The sequence below is a fragment of the Chaetodon trifascialis genome, chromosome 6 (genome assembly GCF_039877785.1).
Source record: "Chaetodon trifascialis isolate fChaTrf1 chromosome 6, fChaTrf1.hap1, whole genome shotgun sequence".
Taxonomy (NCBI): Eukaryota; Metazoa; Chordata; class Actinopteri; order Chaetodontiformes; family Chaetodontidae; genus Chaetodon; species Chaetodon trifascialis.
This window is the reverse complement of record NC_092061.1, coordinates 24,961,787-24,984,584: the sequence shown is the minus strand read 5'-3', so window position 1 is coordinate 24,984,584 and position 22,798 is coordinate 24,961,787. Positions and strand designations below refer to the sequence as shown.

General features: G+C 41.1%; 1 protein-coding gene across 8 annotated transcripts in view; it reads left to right on the top strand.

Annotated features, from left to right (window-relative positions):
• Positions 1-3,561: 3,561 nt before the first annotated feature.
• Positions 3,562-22,798, top strand: part of LOC139332873 (citron Rho-interacting kinase) — a 40,330-nt gene continuing 21,093 nt past the window's right edge. For all 8 annotated transcript variants that reach the window (XM_070965016.1, XM_070965012.1, XM_070965015.1 and 5 more), the window contains exons 1-13: positions 3,562-3,919; positions 8,216-8,317; positions 10,069-10,212; positions 10,841-10,960; positions 16,304-16,474; positions 16,705-16,758; positions 16,941-16,994; positions 17,815-17,955; positions 19,705-19,830; positions 20,792-20,887; positions 21,126-21,242; positions 21,452-21,561; positions 21,888-22,062. In XM_070965016.1, coding sequence (XP_070821117.1) covers positions 8,309-8,317; positions 10,069-10,212; positions 10,841-10,960; positions 16,304-16,474; positions 16,705-16,758; positions 16,941-16,994; positions 17,815-17,955; positions 19,705-19,830; positions 20,792-20,887; positions 21,126-21,242; positions 21,452-21,561; positions 21,888-22,062 — 1,317 coding nt within the window. In that variant the 5' untranslated portion in view covers positions 3,562-3,919; positions 8,216-8,308. The remainder of the gene's footprint in view (positions 3,920-8,215; positions 8,318-10,068; positions 10,213-10,840; positions 10,961-16,303; positions 16,475-16,704; positions 16,759-16,940; positions 16,995-17,814; positions 17,956-19,704; positions 19,831-20,791; positions 20,888-21,125; positions 21,243-21,451; positions 21,562-21,887; positions 22,063-22,798) is intronic.

Genomic DNA, 22,798 nt, shown 5'->3' with positions numbered 1-22,798 from the left:
AGGAAAAACTTCCTTTTAACAGGCAGAAACCTCGAGCAGAACCAGACTCTGGGTGGGCGGCCATCTGCCTCGACCGGTTGGGTGAGAGAGGAAGAGCAAGAGAGGGAGAGTGAGACAGACAGACAGACAGACAGACAGACAGACAGACAGACAGACAGACAGACAGACAGATAGAAATACAGTCAGAGAGAGAGAGACAGAGACAGTTGTTATTAAAGTTTCTATCACACACATTATTTCTGATAACAGTTACTGTTACAACACAGCAGTCAAACACAAGAATAATCCCATCAGAGAGCATACAAATGGATAGTATTTAGTATTAAAACATTTCAACTTACTGAGCATTGCAATGTATGATGCTAGATTTGTTTTTTGTTGTAGAAAGTACTTTTTTGTCATCCTATAAGAAGGAGAAGCTTATTGTGTTGATAAATAGACTTCAGTCTAACATGCTGCTGTGCTTCATTGGATGGAGACAACCTCACAACTGGCCCTCATTTCTCTTTATTATAAACTGTGGCTCCCTCTATGGGAAAAAAAATATATTACATTCACATTCCACAAAATTATGGGTTTAACAACTGCTTACACTGCACAGGTTCAAAGAATTGCACAGATCAGATCTGAAAACTATTGTGGGATTGCTGTGATCGATGCTATAAAACCTGAAGATTGCCAATCACTTTAGGTGTAAGATTTGTTTTGATATGTGGAGACAGTGGTAAGGATTTGTAAATAAAAGTGTTCTTTTTATCTGCAGTCATACAGCTGTAACTCAGTTTCCAGAGCTCCAGTATCTACTTCTAATTCCCTCAGAGAACATATAAAGAACCGTCTGTCTGAGATGGATTGTCAACGACATCAAAAGCGTTGTCTGTAAATTGATGAGGAGCAACACACCATCCGCTTTCCATGCTGTCTTGTGGTAGTTGCCTGATTTACCAAATGAGTGAACAACCTTAAGTTTTCTCAAACAGTGAATCTAGCTCCTTTAATAGTGACAGTTTACAGTGAGTAACAGGAGCAGAGACTTCCCAGTACTTAGTGTTCTGTGCTTATGTAACATCAACCCTTAGTCATACAGGCCTGACTCGGCCTTTTTTCAACTAATGCTAGGTTTGGCTCCATGTTATGTAACAAAACCAGGCTCTTCAAACCTCTAGATTGCAGTATTTCTCTCTGATAGCCCTAACCTCATACCAACATGACAGAACACACAAGAAGCAGAAATGTAGGTGTTTTAGTGTTTGCCAGTGGATGGCAGTGTTTTTACACTGGTGCTTCTTCTCGATGACTTGGGAGGCTCATGGCATCTGCTGAGGAGTTACTGCTCTTTCTGATTATTCGAGTTTACCCCTGTTGACAGTTTCTGCCATTGCTATACTGTTTGGTATATGCTATTTCTAAAAATTAAAATGAACTGAAATGAACAATACTGTGCTTATGCACTGTAGAAAGATTTGAATTGTCAGCAGAATCTGAAGTGATTCGGAAGCAATTGGTTACCGTACATTACAGTGGCATCCTAGTGAAAATATCCAATGAAAAGGATTGTAATTTTCCATCTTTACTTTGGAAATAAGCTGGGATTGGCCTTAGAGACGTACAGTACCTTGTTGCTAGGTAACATCAGTATGATGCCTCTGCCTCAACCCAATACTCCAAATCACTGTGAAAATGCAACCCCTTTTTCATACTGATGTCCGTAAATCTCAGTCACTAAGATATCAAGTCAATGTAAAATGTTTTTAATGGTTTAACTTTATAGCTTTTCTCATGTGACTTAATGTAGCATAGGAAAATACACGCACACTTTAGTGAAAGTGTTTTTATCTCAGGAGCAGCAGTCTGTCACAGCAGGTCTACTTTTACCATTGCATTTACTATAGATGCACAGTTATGTTGTTTACCACAACAGGCTGTACAGTAGCTGTGAAGGTTTTAAAATGTGTCGGGCTGAGGGAAGTCACATACCTCCAACAACACACTCCATTATGTCATGGCTTAAGCTAAACATAAATTCTATTCATTAATCATAGCACAGTTTTTGTCAGGCATATTCAAGGATTGATAAGAAAACTTCTCTGTGAATTCTGCACTTCTCTCCTGCGCAGATACTGGCTTGCACAGGTGTCACTTTGAAAAGCTTTTGCCAGATATGCTGTTGCTGCAGGTGATGACCTCATCCTGGGTCTGCGTGGGAGAGTCTTTAATTGCGGCCTCATCCTGGATGTGTGTTTGTCTGGACGTAGATTTTTCTTCAGATTACAATAGATCTGTAGGTGTGAATCAAAGAAGCCTGAATCAAGTGAGCTAAAAATGTCATTAACACGTTGGATTCAAGGAGCAAAGACAAATTAAATCAAATCCTGACAGGAGGGAGCACATGTGGAGGTGGAAATTGTGGAGGTGTGAAATGATTCCAGGTCAGCATATGGGGGTATGCTGGCCTGGCCTTAGGTACATAAACACTTTTGTTATACAACCAAGCCAGAGTTTTTATATGGCGCCATTACTACTACAGATATGACATGTCTAATTAGCAATCAGTGAGAAGTTTAAGTGAGTACTGGCCTTGTTCTCAGTCTGCCACTGATTACTGTAACAGTCATTGATTGTACAGTACTGTGCTTTCACCTTTTGAGCATTTTGTCCCTTCTGCTGCGCTGATATAGTGCTGCTTGCCAGGTTAGGTTCTGCCATCTGTTACTGTGTGTGTAATCTGTCACTGTATGTGTGTGTAGTTTGCAAGTCAGTATCACAGTGACGTGTCACTTGGCTTACATTAGCATGAAAACAAGTAAACTGAGGTGAGGTTGAGTTAGTGTGTCAGACACTGGGGACCTTGTTGGGTTATGACTTGACATGTACTGCATTACTCTGTTACAATAATAGCTATATATGGTTTGTTACGTTATTATCTGTGTACGTTCAGTGAAAGTGAAACATGTGATAGAATCAGAGGTTCGTAAGGCTTTCATAATTCCTTTATTTCAGAAAATGTTATCATGCAAATGCAATGATGAATTCATCAATCTTGTCATGACTCTAACAGGCAGTATTTTTAAGTATTGTTTTTCTGTCGCTGTGAAATTGAGAAATTGCGCCCCTTTTGCTGAAATCCTTTTAATAAATTCAGTTTTCAAGCTGCTTTATTCAGGTGAGGTTGCAGTGCTATTCATGAAAAATTCAAGCATGTGATATTTATACTGGCTTCTTTCTTCAAGCAAGAGCCTGCATCTCTTTTTAATTGCTCTTGTTAACTTGTAGATGAACAGAGTCCTTGTCCTGCCACTTATTAGATCACACCGCTTCTGTTCACTTAGAGGAGTTCAGCAGGGGGTCATTGTGTTTGGTCACTAATGAGGTGCATAATTTAAGGAGTCTTTAATAACTGACATGAACGTACAGTAGTTTGCAACTATTAGGAGCTTACTGTTATTGCGTGTCAAGCTGCATACAGTAGTGTGATTAGTGATGGCTGCTGCAGTACGGGGAGAGGAAGAAAGAGTTGGGGGGTGGTAAGGGTGAGCAATTGACAGAGAAGAGAGAGAGGCTGAGCGCTTCCTCTCACTCTCTACAGAATGTGATCACCGGTCTGCTGCATTACTCTACAATGCCATTCTCTGTAGTCCTCCATTCCCTCCCTCTCTCCTCCGCTCTATCTCGCTGTTAGCAGTAATCTCCAGCCATTCTCACTGCCTCACAGCTTTCTGCCCTGCCACAGCACATCTCTCTCTCCTCTCGGCTCCACTCTCTCCCCAGTGAGGATGACATCCCCGAATTTGATGAACCAGCGTAGCTCTCATTCTGGCTGGTGGCTTCCGCGGGAGACCCCACATGACCGGGCTTACTGGACGAGGTGGTGCCGTGTCTAAGGAGCTTCGTAGGAAAAATCAGCTGTAGCAGTCTCGGAGTAAGTGTTATGCTATTTTACTTGCATTACTGCTGCTCTCAAAGAAACGGAAGGGGTGAGGGTGATGACTTGGTCCAGAAAAGAATGAAACCGGGATCCTTGCTTTACAGCTCTGAACTGCTACAGTACATGTTATTTTCCCCATCTCAGCATGTTGGAACTATTGCCTGACTGATTGATTGATTGATTGATTGATTGATTGATTGATTGATTGATTGATTGATTGATTGATTGACACCACAGCCGAGGATTTATGGAGTGATGAGATAGCATCGGTTTCACTGAGCATATGCAGCAGCTGTATCTTGTCTATCAGGAGTGAGCGCTGTTCTTGGTCACGACACTGAAATGCTGTGTCTTTGTTTGCCCATTTCCCTTCATCGCTGTGCTTACTGTAGCATACACTCATACAGATGGCTATCACCCCCTGGGGTGGTGTTGAAACTCTGCACTGTTTGTATATGGTCATAATGAGACCACTGTATGCTTTCTTTTTTAGAAATCTGATCAATCCATACCAAACTGAGGAAGTTTTGAGACAAAGTTTAGGTGAATGTCTACTATGCAGGGATATTCCAAATCCTCAACTCACTTTAAGCTTCCAGCTGATGAGGTGCTGTAGTTTCAGTGCGGAAAGAAAGCTGAAATTACAAAGTCAGTCGGAAAAAGTCTGACAAGACAAAGACTGTGGTTGGAGGAAAGTATCTCTATGGTAACAGCAGGTTTTGCCAAGGGTAGAGGAGAGGTGAAGCAAGCTTGCTGCTTCTTTCTGGCGCCCATTCAGCTGGATCATAAATTACAGTACTGACAAGACTTTTCAGGCAGAACAAAACAGAATATTAATGGGATTGATGGGGGAGACAGAGAAAGTAATAGATAGATGGATGGAGAGATGTATGATCAGAATATGTAGCATATAAAGTAGTATTATGTATAGCAACCATGTAACTTGATTCATGCTTAGTGTGGTTTATGAGTTGCATGAATATGTGGACTGTATTCATTATATAAATGGTTAAAAGTTTGGCAGGAGGTCTGTGCAGACACATCTGTTGGTGATTATTTTAATCTGTGTTTACCTGTTTGTGGATGCAGAGCAAATTGGTGTTAGATGGAACAGAGGAAATGAGCGACACCTGTGTGTAGTCAAAAAGAAACAAGCTCTCTGTAGAACAGATCTGTCAATGCTAATGTGAGCTCTGATGAGAGAGAGAGAGAGTGCTAGTGCTCCATATCCTCAAGTGTCATTTTCCCAAAAGCCTCCTTTAGAAGCCCACACTGATCCTCTTTGTCATTTGGATTTGTGATATAATGACGGACGGGATTTTTGAAGTGCTTTCCCAAGTGCTCCGCACACTTTTATAGATCCTAATATTCTGTCAATTTGACCACCAGAGCATCGAGGTGCAGGTCTGTGGCTTTGGTGTCACCAGTGAAAACTGAAATAGTTTTTAGTGCCGTATCTAACCTACCCTGTCATGTAGGACAATCAGTGGAGAGCTGAGGAATGACATCGGCCAATAAATGAGTATAGGCTAATAGTGTTAATTGACTGGGTTTACATCCCTTCTATTGTAGCATGTTCCACTTACTTGAAATAATTTTAAAATGACAACATCTCGTCCTACAGCTGGCTGCTTGGGAACTGTGCAATTGCCAATAGCCTGTGTAGCTGTTTCAGGAAGGATTCTTCCTTAAGTAAATAAAACAACAAAAGGTGTTTGCATGTTGTTGCTGCATTACCTTGTAGGCCACAAATAAAGAATTTCCAGAACCACTTGCAGCACCTTCAAGTCGGTAGTAATTTGCTCTTCTAACTACAATTGCCTTAAAAACTATTGAAATATATTCAAATGCATTCAGATACTCTCATACATGAATTGTGCTAAGCAATGCAAATGCACTAGGCTTATTATGCACCTTGTAATATGAAACACAGATTCTATGGATGAGGCTGCATTTACAGATTGGCCTGGGTTAATCTTCAAAGCCTGTGGTGTTTAGCAGGAAACTATGGAGCTGGAAATCAGAGGACTGCTGCAGTTGCAGAAGCCTGAAGCCCTCAATCTTCCTTGCATGACTGTGGTATTACTAATGTGTTGTCATGACAATAGGCATAAAATGTCTCTTAGTACACTGTATGTGGAGAGGATGGACTCAAAGATCAAACTAGAGGGGAGTAGATATGGGAGAAGGACTGTGAGCTTGTTTTTAGAGGAGAATCTGTGCCACTACAGTGTTGCAACAGGTCTGTGATTCACCGCTGCCTACAGCCCATACAGTAGCACTGGCCCCGATCACCCTGCAGACTGAATGTAGAGCAACACCATGACTGGGATGCAACCTCTATCCACTCTCCTCCTCTTCAACAACTCTGACTCACGGCCCAGCACACATTATTCAACCCACGAGAAGGAGCACCTCGACTGTTGGAAGCCAATGTTCCTCAGTGAATGTTACTGCTCTGTTGCTGATGAGCTCTCATAAACAAGCAGTGTATGTGGAGCATTTCTGATTGCAGGTACTGTAAATGCATCGCTTGCACAGGCTGTAAAACCAAGCAAAAATGTAAGATGGTTTTCTGGACTGGAGCGTCTGTGAACACTAGGTTTCCGTAAGAATGTGGAATCGGCAATTGCAGATAGACCACCTCAGTGGTCAAACTGTCTTTGCTGTAGTTCTAATGAGCTTTTTAAAAGCATAGTTATTAGTAACTGCTTTCAGGGAGCTTAATTATTGCAGAGGAGGAGCCCAGCTGCACAGTCTGTTAGCTCAGCTCATTATGGGCAGTCAGCTAGCACTTGAGTCTAGGAGGAAGACAGCCAGATCTGAGTCCCATCTGGTGCCTCATGGTAGAATGGCACCCTGTAACCACCAACTTTACCACTGGTTGGCTGTTGAAGAAGTTCTCCACACTCTATTCTTGAGGGGATCACACCTGCAAAGTTAACACGGTTTCAGAGTAATAAATACAAATAGGGCATTTTGACATCTCATCTAATCCAGAAATCATTACATCAATTTGGGTTATTGGTTGTAATATGTATACAGGCTGAAGATCAGCAAGTGCCAGAGCAAGCTCACCTCATCTGAGTTTCGCTCATGCCATCATCACTCATAACAAGCCACCTGCTCCTGCATTATGTCATGCCAATGGAACTGGAAGACTGCATTGGTATTCTGAGGCACATGCTGTGTGAACTGTTGTGTCACTGCACAACACACCCTCAAATGACCCCTGAAGCATAAGGATTGCATTAGTCACATATCTGGGGGAAATGTTTTGGAAGCACCAGAGTCGTAATGCAATGCAATGTCTGCACAGTTTTGTTTTTCAACTCACATGCAACTGCATGCCACCTTCTGGGCAGCAATGACGGGATATTACATCCTCCTGGTCACAGACAGCATATATATACAATAGAGCACATTCAAAAACTGAAACAGACAATAGAAATAGCAGTTCATATGAACACAGTCCTGCAGCAGTAAAAACACATAGCAATCCACCAGAGTCCACATGTTAGCTGAGCTTTAGTTGAGCATGTCACTGTAGGGAGGAGTGGGAGGTGAGCCTCGGCTTTTTATAGACATTCTCCCTCTGTCGCTCATTCTTCTGCCTGCCTCTTGATCACAAAAGCTGCCAAATATATCCAGTGGTGGTAAAAGAGGCTGTTGTGTGAACACGCGCAGGCTATTTTTAGTCTCTCTTAAGATAGAATATGAGCGCGTATTTGGTCGGTACAGTATCTGCTGTGGTATAAACACCAAATACCTAAGATGTGCCTGACATAGATCTGCTAGTTATCTCTGTGATCATGTTACTCTTTAAATGGAAAAATGTTGCAGCGCAAGGTCTACATGCTATGTGAATTTCTGAAGTCTTAAGTGTGTGATTGTCCGTACAGTTTGGTTTTAAATATATTTAATGAAGACACATTTGCTGAATTAGCTATTTGTAACAAACAGGAATGAATTACATCATCAAGATATCAAGGCCCTGATATCTTCCCTGCTTTAATTGTTTAATACAACATTTAACATTTAGATACATGAATTTGATAGTCTGCTGTAACTTTATGTCTGTGTCAAACCACATATGGAAGACAAATTATTCCAATTGGCAGACTGAAAAAAGCCATCCATACAGTGTGATTATAAAAGGTAAGTGTTTTACATAAGAGCACTGAATCAGCTCTTCAGTGTTAAAGAGAGGCTGTGCATTAAGACTGTTTGTCATGTTTCTCTCCATGCTCTCTTCCTCCCATCCTCTCTTCACCCTCTCCTCTCCTGCAGATTTGTGACTACAACCATCAGCATCTTTAGATAGCACCATCTCCTTTGGGAAAACCTCGCTAAAAACACTAAACAGCCAGAATTGCCGGACACATGTCACAGGTATTACTCTTCACATGGTAAGAGTTTGTTTCCAGAATGAGCTAAATTAACCATCTGTTTGTCAGTTCGCCTTTACGCTGTAGTTGAGCTGGTGTGTGTGTGTGTGTGTGTGTGTGTGTGTGTGTGTGTGTGTGTGTGTGTGTGTGTGTGTGTGTGTGTGTGTGGTTAGTATTCCACATCACTCTCTGACTATTTGCGAAAATGTGGCCGTCCTTCTGGCGTGAATCTGTTACAGTTGTACAGGCTGTACTTTATAAAAACACAGTCACTCATGGGTGTGTGATTGATCGCAGTACAACTTATGGTTCTTTTTAACATATGGGAAACGTGAAATTGCAAGTGAAAAGTGAAAGTACCTGAAAGTCATAAAAGAGTATGAGGTACTGAGTTGCTTAAAAAAGATGCAGGATTTTTGTCATGCGGTGGAAAAACTGTTAAAAGAGAGGTTAAACTAGGTTCATCTAAATGATGAAACACTTAAAAAACCAAAGTTAATTAAAATTATTTGTGACTCAACGCATTTAGACATGGTTTTGCACTGTTATGGAGAGTATGCATCTCTCCACCCACAACTCCATTATCAAATGTTAGTGTTTGTTGCCCTCCACGAACATTTTACTTTTATCAACTATGCTTTTAACAAGAAGACTTATTTCTGCTAGTGATCGAGAAGAGAACAGACTATAAATCATTGTCCATTTTGTTTAATAATGTCACATTGACGTCTCTTTTGCTCCATCAACAAATTTTACCAATTTATTTTACAGTTAGACATGTTAACCCCCCATGGTGAAGATAATCCTTTGGTGCATTAGCCCTATAGAGATTCAAACATTATAAATTTGTCTAGTAATTGTTAAAAAAAAAAAAAAAAATGCTGAAAGTAAAATTAGCATGTGGCTCAGTATGTTCCACCCAGCAGCTTGCAGTAATGTGTGAAGCAACTTGCAAAACAGGGAATACTCTATTTAGGGAAATATAGACATAGCAACAACAGCTGAACCATATCACTACCTCCACCATGAAGCATCATTTAAGATCTAACAAGCACAACCTTTGCTTTGTAAGATTTCTGCGTAATGGTCTTGTAATCCATCAATCATTTCCTATTAATATCAGGTACAACATACAACATCCTTTGATCCATCTCTTAATTATGTTGAAACTCTTTGATAAGTATCTAGTGATTCTTTGCAGTAAGGTTGGATTCCAGTATAATGTTGACCCATTGCTTTTACTGGTTCCAGCCCCATGCTGTGGGGCTGTGTTGTTGTGAGCATGTATCTACATTCTGACTTGTTAGTATGATCATACACCAAGTGCTGTGACTGTGTATCTGTGGCTGTGCAGCAAGCCCTGTTGTGTCTCTGCTTTCCAGTGCTCCTCAGGCCCTGTAATGCTGTAATGGCACATCTAATTGTATCATCAATCGCTACCAATGACATGTGCCACCAAAGTCCAGCCTCACACGCATGCACATACGCACACACACACACACACACACACACACACACACACACACACACACACACACACACACACACACACACACACACTAGACAGACAGTATTGTTACTAATATTGGTGTAAATGTCGTACACAGTAGATATCAGAAGGTATCCTCAACACAGCTGCTCTCAAGGGACACTGTAAAAAAGCTTATCTACTCATAGCCATGGGCCCCAGAGACTCATTAAATGTTACAAAACTGACAGAGAAATGTTAGGTCCGTGCTCTGTTCTTGTTTCCAGGTTGAGCAGGAAATCTCACTCGTCCAGAGGAAGATGTCTGACCTTGAGTCAGTGTTGCAGCAGAAGGATATAGAGTTGAAGGCCTCAGAGACCCAGAGGACCATACTGGAACAAGACCTGGCAACCTACATTACAGAATGCAGTGTGAGTTACTACCACATGGACTGTTCCTCCTAATAGTTTTAGCATTACACAGTCACACTTGTGGCCTTGGCTTTCCTTTGGGGACAAAATGCTTGTTTCCATAATGTAAATTGTTAAATTTTAAGGTGATGACTTGGTTAGACAAGTAGTGGTTATGGTTATGGTTTGGGTAAGAGTCCAGAAAATTAATATAAGTTAATGTCATGCCCTCTGTGTGCGTGCGTGCGTGCGTGCGTGCGTGTGTGTGTGTACAAGCGTATTTATTAGGATTTCACTGCAATGAGTGCAGTGTATGTCCAGGATTGCAGGAAGTTTATTGATACAATTTGGGTGGACATCATATTAAATACACCTCTCAGCATAACACAATCCAATTCAACAGCACAGCCTCCAAAATGATCAAAAAGTTGAATCAACAGTGGAGTCATGGATCAATGCAGAACTTTCCACTAGTGTAATACCATCTAAACTCTTTTGTGTTAACACAACTAAGACAGAAAAACAATTTCAAGAAAATCTTTCACCATCACCATTTATTGCTGAGCTATTGTATTAGACTGTATTTGTTTCAGCTGGGTGTACCCAACAAACTATCAACTGACTGAACATATATCTGCCTTGGTTTCAGAGTCTAAAGCGCAGCTTGGAACAGGCTCGTATGGAGGTGTCTCAGGAGGATGATAAAGCACTGCAGCTTCTGCATGACATCCGGGAGCAGAGCAACAAGCTGCAAGAAATCAAAGAGCAGGTAACATGGTCACCTTGGTAGGTCAGTGGGTTTGAGATATATACAATTTACTCCAATCACTGATCAAACATTCCAATCATTTAAGATTTTGTTCAAGTTTTGTCAAATGAAATGATCTCACTGGCTGAACTCATTTGCTTCTTTGATGCATATTTGCAGTAATGGCTGTGCTGTAGGGCTGCATGGTGGCGCAGCAGGTAGTGCGCGTGCCTCACAGCAAGAAGGTTGCATGTTCTTCCCGTGCATGCGTGGGTTCTCTACGGGTACTCCGGCTTCCTCCCACAGACCAAAAACATGCTCATTAGGTTAATTGATGACTCTAAATTGTCCGTAGGTGTGAATGTGAGGGTTCAGGGTGTACCCCACCTCTCGCCTATTGTAGCTGGGATAGGCTCCAGCCCCCCGCAACCCCGAAAGGGATAGGCGGTATAGATAATGAATGGATGGCTGTGCTTTAATGTTTGTAATGCATGCTTTTCTTTCAGAAAAGAAGCAGTTTGAGAGTATCTCATGATCGCAGTCAGATGTAGCAGGTAAAGTCACCAGGGCTGAGTGTGTGAGGTGTGAGTGTTAATTAGACAGGCACATGATGTTGGAACCCCAACACTCTCTGTAGGGAGGCAGTCAGTATAACATTAAACACCTACTGTCCAGCATGTTCAGGAATGCCTCATGTTGCAGTAGGTTTGTTTGCCACGTGGCTGTGGCAGCATTCACTTCAGAATAAATAAAAAAAACATCAGTTTGTTTGCAAGAAAAAGCAATGGATGTTCAGACTAAATTGGTATACAATCTGTAGTTCTCTATAGAACGACTGTAAATCAAGTGTCTGCTGGGTCAGTTCAGGTTGAATCTCTCTGGAATCAAGAATACTATTAATGGACAAAGAGACTTTACTGTACAGACAGCCCTTAATTACTGAACTCTAATGTGATGAGTGTGTGGCATGTATGAGTGTTTTTGTATGCGTGCATTTCTGCATGTGTGGCAGCACTACATGACTGAGTGTTGCCAGCTGTGAGAATTAAGCTGTTACAAGACTGACAGTTTAGGACAACAGAGAGAGAGAGCATGACAAATCATCTTTCTGGCATTATGCACCATTTTTTCTGAAAAAGGTAATAGAAAAGCAACCTGTGTTTCCTCAGCCTACACTAGTGCTGGTTACCAAGCGCTGAATACATTGTGCAGTGGTTGCTATGGTGATGAGAGCTATATACCTTGGAGTGAGGAGAGCAGTGATGCAGTGGGCAGGCTGTCGTGATGAGGTGCTGGGGCCTGAGCTCATGCTGTTTGAGAAACAGAGCTTCTGACCATCACTTGATATACCACCTTAAAATGAGTGATAACGTGTGTTAGAGGAACGTACCCTGTCCTGACTTATCTTAATAAACTCCCCTGGTGAGACAGTTTTGAAAATCTGAATTTAATATCCTGCACCGAGCAGACACTTCACTGTTCAAGGCAGAAAATGCAATTTACTAGCATCATTTAATCCTAACTCTAACTTGTGTCGTAGTTCAAAAATTACATTAAGACAATCCAATATTACAGTAGAAGGGTTGATGTGATACAGAAGGATCTTGTAACTGAGCTGCTCCTTGGCTGGAGAAGCCAGTTGAAGTAGTCCAGGGTGAAGCCACCTTGCTGCCTCCCTTTACAGAAAGCATTTTCACACACAAGGACTGCGAATTTTGACCCTCATCACTTATACTGGAATCACATAAAGATGGTATGAACAGAATGAATGAATGAATACCTATTCTGAATGGCTGCCCTCAGAGGTGGATCACAAAGCATGCCTGCATGCCACTGGCGCCCTGATCTCTCTCCTCTGTGTGTGCACCTCTCCAATGTCTCGATACAGTGACTCGCACACATGGGAGTAAGGACGCATGCTTTCTCTCTGACAGTCACTCCTCAAAGGCCGTGATGGTGTTGCACTCGATGTACATGTGGAAAGTGATGGATGCAGCTGTGTGCTTTACGGAGAAGGTCAAATCCTATCTACTTTGTCACCTCTACGCATGTTTTGAATGGCTTTGTGAGTTGGGCATGATTGGCAGATTGTTTGTCTTGAACCCCAGTTCAAAATGGGTTTCATACACTGTTAGACTATTTGCCTTGCTTTTATTTGAAGCATACAGAGGCCCTTGGGGATGCCTCAGGAGGAGGTGTCAGATCCTTTTCCACAGCAACATTACTATGCTACTGTTGATTTTAGCATGTGTAGCAGCTGAGCGTGATCAGCTGACTATGAATTTTCATAAACCCTCACACGTTTGGTTAGAGCCTTACAGATCAAGCATGACAGCAGACATATTGGATTGCTTGTCTGCCATTCGTGGTGTGCATTGCTACCAGCTGTTAGATTTCCCAACTCAAGTCTCCAAACAAAGATTTGTTTGCCAGTAGGCTGTCCTTAGGCACAAGTTCAGCACTGTCAGTGGAACATTCATTCAAGACACCCCCATCAGGATTGTCAGGGGGTGTGAGTAAAGGTTCATGTTGGTCAACAGCAGGAGGACTGTAGTTAATCTGAGCACTTCATGTCTATTTCCTTCTATCTTCCTTTAAGTTGAAACTGTGTAAAGGCCATGAAAAACCAAAGTCAAGAGTCAGACTCATTGTATGTGTATGCATATTTGGCCAATAAGCCAATTCTGATTCTGGTGTAAGTGGTGGGACTTAAAAATAACAAACCTTCTCAAAGAAAACCTTCTTCAGATAAATTAGGATTAAAACGACAAGTATAGTCTCAGAGTGTAGTCTGGATCTTCAAATTTATGAGGATATTTTACTGCTGATGCATATTATCTGGTTCTGTGTTCCCATTGGTGCCTCTCAGCAGGGTATTTATGCCAACTAAATCCAGCATTTCATCTTGAAAAGCATCTGTCTCCCACGCTCTGTCATATGACTGCAGTGTTTATCATTTTCATGCAGAAGCCATGCAGTGTTGGAACAACAAAGAGTAAAGATGGGGGATATATTCATTTTCAGAGAAAAGCAATCTGTGCCAAAGCTATTAAAACCTGTAAAGATATGCAAAGACACAGTTTTGCCAAAGATGTGAGAGTAAAGAAGAACTATGTAAAACTGTTTCTGTGTTAATGCAAAAAAAGTTTTTTTCTTGTAAACAAATTTGTGTTTGTGTTCAGTGTGTCTGACCAAATTGCATTGTGTGTATTCTTGAAGCCTAACAAATGTGTTGAATAGATTTACAGATTTTATTAGCTGTAGCTAGCTAGCAAAGCTAGGTAATTAGACAAACGTTAGCTCAATGATTTGGTTGAAAATGCTGCCGTCATCTGATGTTTCCAGCTGTCACTTTCTACATACATGATATTGTGCTAAGGAGGCAGAGCTGCATGTCCCAGGCAGAATGATCCATGCAGAAGACATGGAAGTAAAGAAACACAGTTGTGCTTTCCTTGTAGTATAGAGCTAGTTAGCCTGAGTATTATAACATGAATAATCTTACCTCCTCTTATTTCATTCTGACATAACTGTGTTTGGCTGCTTAGCTTACATGCTTTGCTCTTCCGGTTTTGGTTTTGGAAAGGCTAAAAAACACAAGCCTCCACTGTCTTTAGCTGAGTATTGATCTCACCACAGCACTGCAGCATGTGGAGTAACCAAAGCTTGCCAGGTCTGTCGAGCCTTCTTATGGTTAAGGCCGGTGATACCATGGATAAAGATTGTAAGCAGCCCCAAGATAGTGAATAGACAGATAATTATTGATTTAAAAGCATGAAAGTGTAAAGTTGCAGTATGAATTGATAGTGTTGAGAGCAACTGCTCAATTTACAGTAAATTATGTAAGTTTTGTGTCTTTCTTTGGTGTTTTCATTATGAGTAATTGATCCACAATTGCTAAATTCCAACACAAGTGATGCAAATATGTTTGCTGCTTCATCATGCACCACATCACCTGAGCGAGCCAAGGACAGGAAATTTAAGTGGTTCCCTTTAATAAAAGAATACTCTGCTTCAGTGCTCCACAAGGCCTTAGTTGTTTGACGTCATATTGTAAGATGAATCCCCTTGTCTTTCATTTCCTCATTCTGAATGACTCTTTTGCTGAAGAATTACTGAAATGTTATAATTTTTCAGCTTTTATTGACTTTGGAAGTCACGACCAAATGAAAGGTAGTTCCCAGGAGATTCAGTCAGCTCTCATTGATGGGAGCTGTCAACCTGCTCTTGTGGAGCCAAAATAATCAGTGAGGCATAAGCACACAGGTACTTTTAGACAGTGCACAGCCGTCCTGCTGCTGGTTTTTCTGACTTGACACACACAAGTCAGTTCCAATACAAATGAAAGGCTGACACAGGGTAACTGCTCAGGGAGATAGTCTCTTTACTCAAAGATCCATGGTTACAGATGGAACCTCTCGTTCCATGTCAGCTAAATTATTTCAGCATTGTTTTCACCCTGTCTGATGTTGTCTAGTCTGCTTGTCCTAATGTGTGTCGGTTGAGCATCAGTCTCCCTCGATGCAGGAGGATGCTACTTTGTATTAGCCTGACAGACAGGCTGCTGTGCCCTGTAAGCTGATGAGGAGGTTGAAATTAGATCTGTTAGGCTGTGACTAATTACTATTAAACCAGACATGTGCATTAAGTGACTCTGGCTGATCAAAAGTTTCTCTCCACATCCCTTTCTCTGTTCATTGATTTTTATACCATTAGTATGGCCATGCTTGCTGACATATTTGAATGTCTGTGTTCCCACTACTACCAACAAAACTGGCATTTAATGGAATTAATACAAGTCTTTTAATTGCCTCTGCTTTCATGAACTGTTTTCCTCCTGTTTAGTTTGACTGTGCTACTTTACCAGCAACATATCAAAAAGACATCTCTTATGAATGAGTTTATTCTTATAAATAATGCAGTAGCTTCTAACAAGAACATTTTCTTCAAACAGGTTCAGGTCAAACAACACCGGGGCTGATGGAGAGCTTTTTCTACTTAAGACATATAGTCATCGCACTGCCAATTTTTCCAAAATTTGCTGCACTGGTGGAAAGGCAGCCTTAATGGCTGATATAGACAAATATATCCATGTTAACTGGATAAAGGGCGTACACTTAGCCAGAATTTGAAAAGGCTGTGTCCAGTTCCAGGAACCTTTTGGCAGAGCTATGTGCTCTTTAAAGAGTGTGCTCTTATTTTCATCATGTTGGTAATTTCCTTTGTTAATATCATTGTTCCTTTTGTGTGCATAGCATAGGCCTCTTCTCTCCTCTCCTCTCGCCTCCTGTCCTCTCCTCTTCCTCTTCTCTTCTGTCCTCTCCCCTCTTCTCTTATCCAGACATTTCTGTGGTTTCTGTGCAGGAATATCATGCCCAACTGGAGGAGATGAGAGTTTCCATCAGACAACTGGAGGAGGACCTGTCTGCTGCTCGTCGCCGTAGCGACCTGTATGAAGCTGAGCTGAAAGAGTCTCGGCAGAGCAGCGAGGAGCTGAAGAGGAAGGTTGCCGACTGTCAGCATAGGATGCAGAAGGTACATTGTAACTAAAGCTATTATGATCCTGATAGGATATATAGGATGGAAGTCTTGATTCTTTGGTACATACTCTATATATTCCATATTGGAGCAGGGCTCAGACTCAGTGTAATTCCATGTATGATTGTATCATATTTAACTCACTTGAAGTCATTACGACATTTCTTACTTTCTACTTGCTGCGATCATTACCTGGAGCGATCTCAGACATTCATATTTCTTCACAGGCCAAGGAGCAAGGCAAAGCAGAGGCAGAGGAGACAATGAACAAGTTGGAGAAGGTAGTTTATGAAGTTGATTTCATTATTAATAAGATTCTGTTATCAGAGAGGGCTGCAAAAATATGTCCAGATAAGGACACTGATAATAAATTCACTTAAACTGATAAGTTTAAGTGAATTAACAAAGGATGATCAGATGAAATATCCGTACATGCCATAATGACTGTATTTTTCTTTTTCAGATCAATGCTGAGCAGCAGACAAAGATCCAGGATCTTCAAGAAAAGCTTGGCAAAGTAGGGTATTTTTGCTGGGAAGATTAATGAATAATTTATATGAGCTTGTGCTTCCGAGTGCCAGAGATGTAACAGCATTTTACACTTTCAGATGATTGTATAAACTCCCTCTCTACCCTCTCTGACCTCCTTCTTTCTCTCGCTGTCTCTCTCCCAAACTGTGGTCTCCAGTCAGATTTGGTCTATGGCCCGAGAACAATTAAGCTGCCTTTCAAAACTAGAGTTACTGCTTCATTATCAGCAATCAAACAGTTTTGCCTCATTAGTAAAGATAATTTCATCCTAATTTTCCCTTCCTACAAGTGAATACTTAAAAGTACCATCCGTTCTGCTCAGAGCACACAAGATTATGGTGCTGATATTCTTCTGACAGTTTATGAAATAATCAGGAGGGTAGGACTTCCTTAAAATAACTCAGTTCGTTGCCGTTTGTTAAAGGACTGTATCTGAGCAATGACCAGCTGTTTGTTTACTAATAGCCACTGAACTTTGCAAAAGGATGCCAATTATTGCTTCTACACATAAACTTTATATCAACAACCAATGCATAGTACTTGGCAGGTGACACAGCTACATATATACAGTAATTGATTCATTTGATCTTTTTAAGTTATTATACACAATTATTGTGTTTGTACATGCACATATGATTTCTATTTTACCTTTTAACTGGTGTGGCTGTTAATCATTCTACAGTAGCATGTTGTTAGCATTACCATTAGACATGGTCAATGGAAACCTTCCATCACATTTTAAGTTTGTTTTAAAAGCATGTACCAACAAATACTTTTTGACTGAATATTTTTCTTTTAACCCCTAGTCAGTAAAGGCCAGTGCTGAGGCTACAGACCTTCTTCAGAACATGAGAATGGCCAAAGAGCGCATGGAGCGAGATCTGGAGAGGCTACAGAACAAGGAAGACTCCAGTGACAGCCTGCGTAGACGCCTCCGTGAGACAGAGGTACAAACACACCTCTATTAACACACAAATAGTACACGTACAAACAGCGTAGCATATACTGTGTGTATGTGTACTATGTTCTGGCCTTCTGCCTGTTTCTCCTCATTATTCTGTATATCATGGTAATTCTTGCTTTGCAACATCACAAACGTCTTTGTTTAAAGCGTTGCATAAATAAATGTGACTTGGGCATCTGCAAAGCACAAAGAGCCCATATGCTCCTCTGTAAACATGTTGTTTTTGCACCTTCTGAGAAACACTTGTGCTGTGATGGCATGATAGCATGTCAGATAGCCTGAGCATTTGACACTGTTGGTCATCATTTGAAAAGCAAATTCACTTGTGTTCATGTGGTTTTTGTATTTCATTATTTGAGAAGCTATCTTGCTCTTAATGTAAGGCACAAAGGTGACACTAACTAAACCAAATGGTCTTTAAGATGATGAAAACCATCATAGTGTCAGACTTTCACTCATATCGCACTGCATTTTTGAAGATATTTTTTAAATAGTCCTGATGTTTTATTGTGTCTTGAATAGAAAGGCAGTTTTCGTTACTGGTGTTATGAAGCTAATCATCCTGCATGTGACATTTTCTGAATTGATCCTCCAGTGGCTCTGTAATTCCTGTGGCACAGTGCTACTGCTTCTGCTATAATGCTGACTAACTGTTTTTGTGCACAGTTTTCATGGAGGCCAAATTCACCTGGTAAATTGTGAGTGCCTTAACATCTAAATTTGGCAAAAAGGAAATATCCATATCTGTGTAAAGGCCTTTTAATACTCTTTCATGACTCTTCTGTAATTTACCACTTTCAGCAGGTTCCAATGTTTTGTTTCGCTATTGTATGTGCTTATTGCTTCAGAGAAAGAAAAGCATACAGTTGACATTTAAAGTTACTGTTTAAGTGAAGTATATGCAAAATAAAAAAAACAGGAAATTTCAAGCATCTATGGACATATTTCCTGATTTGCTTTCCTTCAGTGTGATTATCAACGAGTGAGTAGTTTTCAGGCAGCAGGGATTCCTGCACCGCAATATGCAAGATGGAAGATACCTGCAGGCAAACCTTTCACCATCTGCAACACCATCTGTGTCATCGGTTTCTGTCGTAGAACCCTTTATTTATACATGTAAATAAATTTATACATGAATGCAGAACTGTGTGTTGGCCAAGCCACACAATCCTTCCACACTTCCACACACGTGCTATAAATCCATGTATGCATAGTATACATTATGTATTCATTCATGCAGTGTCTGTAGTTACATATACAGTATATTTTATTTTTGAAAGGGGCTGCCATGAGGTCTTCTAAAAAAGCACTTCACATCAGGCTTTAGACATGTAAATTCGGTAATTAGCGTGGGTTCATTTGGAAAGGAGAGTCAAAGGAAAGAAAATATACATGTGGTCAGATTTAAACAGCTCTGAAGACCTCTCACACCATCACACATGAATGCAAATGGGCTCTTCGGAGCTGTTGTGAGGAACTTGGAATAATGAGATATAAGCATTGCAGAGGTGCACCACTAACAAGCCAAATGGATGTGGCGATACAGTATGTCATCAATTCTTCCTTGAAGTGGAAATCTCGCGGCTAATTGCATTTCTACAAAATGTACTATGATGTCCACATAGCAAAAAGCACTGTTTTGAACTATGGATCTTTCAACCCGAGCTAAATTTTTTACACTAAAAGAAACATTTCATTAGTCGGTTAACGCTTGTGTCTGTTGTGTGTGCAGGATGGTAGGAAGACTCTGGAGAACCAGGTGAAAAGGCTGGAGATTGTTGAGCGCCGGGAGACTAAACTGAAGGACGAGATCCAGAGCAAGGCCCAGCAGATTCAGCAGATGGCAGATAAGATTATGGTAACCCACCTTTCACTACTTGTGTGGAGCTAAAATAATCAGAGGAGGTGTGAGATAAACATATCTCATTGTCATCATTGCAGAGGAAGTGCTATTTTACATAATATTTCTGAAAAACCTCGTGTTTATCATGTATTATCTTTATGGATGATCTGGATGTAAAGTGTAATTTCTACATACACAGGGCACGAAGTTACCCCACACAATGAGTCTCATATAATACTGTCTCATTTTAAGGCCCATTTACAGTCATAGCACTCCCACACATGTGCTTTCCATTAGTTTACCTGATTAGTGTGGGTGTGTATGGCCTCTCTGTGAATGACATCTCTCTCCGTTGAGTTTGGTCACATCACTTAATCCCCTGCACGCTTACGCCCAGCTTCAACCTGATCAGAGGTCTATTTAGCCAGAATAAGTCAAAAACAACTGTGTGGGTGTACAGGGGAGCATGTGACTGTAACTGTTAAATTTTGGTGTGCCAGTTCCAGGCCTTGAGCAATGTGCGTTACAGTAGGTCCATCTGTGATTTTCTTGCTATAACAGGTGAAAAAGGTCAATAAGGAGCGTTCACAAGAGAAGGGGTCAGTTGATCTCATTGATACGGATCACTTTGTGCCTCATGCATACTCAACACCTTCGTGACAAAGTCAAAGGACTTACATGTATTTTATGAAACTGTCACATTAAACAGCGCTGCCTTGACAAACATATTGTGACTACCAACAAAAACATCTGTGTGTCGGTAAGGTGACCACCACCACACACAAGCAAAATCCCCTTGCAACTGAGCAAAATAAAAGCTCATTATAATTGTATTTTTGACTCCTGCTGGCATATTACCAGCATTAGTGTTATACCAAAAAGTAGCTCTGAAGGTCCTTGTCAGTTTTTAGCCTTGGTGAGCGTAGTCCCTGATGTTTTAATATGCAGTGCATACCCTGTTTGTGTTTTTGTGTAGGGGCTCGAGGAGAATCTGCGAGAGACCCAAGCCACAGCCCAGCGGCTGGAGACTCATCTGAAGCAGAAGGAGAAGCTCTATGAAGACAAGATAAAGGTTGAATTTCAGCATATAAATCCCCTTACATATGCAGACTCTTTGGTGCTACGTAAAACAGCAGGCAGGTATATCCTGATGTGCTGTACTCACAGGAAGTGCTCAGTGCTCTGTTTGGTGGTCATGCTGGTTGAGTTGTGCGTGTGCTTGGGACATCTACAGTATGTCATCTTCACATTCTCTGTCCTGTTAAGTGATATCCTGGTTATGGTTCTGTGGGCTGCCTGGCATTGAGCAGGTGTTGGAGGCCCAGATGAAGGCGGACATGGCTGATAAGGAGATGCTGGAGTCCAGTCAGAGCAAATATGAGGAGGAGGTGCGGGAGAAGTGCAGCATCATCAGTGAACAGAAGGCGGTAAGAACTGACCAGCTCGGCAGCAATGCTATTTCAGGCTCATTTGAACATTTATCACACTGACATAGATTTCTTGTTTGGACTAATCTTGGGTTTGTTATTGTAGAGCACAAAATAATGCACCTTAATCTGATCCCAATAAAAGCCAGTGATGTGAAGATCTGACTGAATGTTCAGTTTCAGTTATACCAGCCATAATTTCTTTTCAGACCATAAATGCTATGGACTCTAAGATGAACAGCCTGGAGCAGAGAATTGCAGAGCTGTCTGAGGCCAACAAACTGGCAGCCAACAGCAGTATCTACACCCAGAAAAACATGTAAGTACTGACATACAAAACAGTGTTATTCTGCCTAACAGTACTTAAAAGCATTGCAAAAAATTCCAAGTTCTTCCAGGCCTCCGTCCATGAGGTGAATTCAAGTGAAAGCTGTGGCCTTTTGTTGATTATCCCAAATACAATATTGCTTGAGTCATAATGGCATCATTAGATGAAGGGCAAAAGATTAGTTAATGGTGACGTGGCCTTTGTAGAATAATACTTGTACTACTATAATAATAATACTAATTTGTCTGTAGATAATAGCAAAATCCCAGCTTGCGTTGCCTCCTATTGAACTTCTTGCATGTGTGTGGTGCTGGCAGGAAAGCACAGGAGGAGATGATCTCAGAGCTTCGCCAGCAGAAGTTCTACTTGGAATCTCAGGCTGGGAAGTTGGAGGCCCAGAATGCCAAACTGGAGGAGCATCTAGAGAAAATGAGTCAGCAGGAGCAAAGCAATAAGAGCCGTGTGCTGGAGCTGGAAACTAGGCTCCGAGAGGTGAGGAGCTGTTATAGGGAGATGGATCATGAAGCTCCATAGATTGTAGGATGTTGGCTTTCTGACTGAGTGTGACATGCAAGTTAAACTTTCCATTTCCCCTTTTTCCAAATTTATTTCTCACTGTCTTCTCAGTCCCATCCCAATATGTCTCTTCTATGCCTAATTCTGTTTCTGTAATTTTTATTGACCAATGTGAAGAATCTACACAAAGAATCAGTGGACGTCTAAGCACAGTTTAAAATATTAAGCAGATGATGTTGAGCACTCGACCTCTGTCCTCTGTACTGATCTGGCTCCAAATAGTGGAAAAACACCTTCCCTGAATACATGTTGAGGAAATAATTATTTTGCGTGGAACCAGGTGATTATATACATGCAGTACAGACTCTATCTACTAGGCTGGATGCTAAAAAAGGAGAAGAATATTTCATTTACAAAATCTAGATCTAGTGCTAGATCGAGTAGTGTCTCAGCACAGAGCAGTGATCTTATAGAGGACTGCTGTTCAAAAATACTTCAGAAAGTGAGTTTTATAGACTAGAAATCTCAGCAGCTGGAGATCTTTTGTGTTACAGGAACTGATCAACAACTTTTTGACTCAGTGTACAAGTGTTATGGTAATTTTATAATACTGGGCAGAACAAAAGCCTTTTTAAAACAGATTTAATAGAAAAGAATGGCACGATGAATCAAGGTGGACTCAGACGAGGTGAAGTGTCAGTGTCTGCTCCTT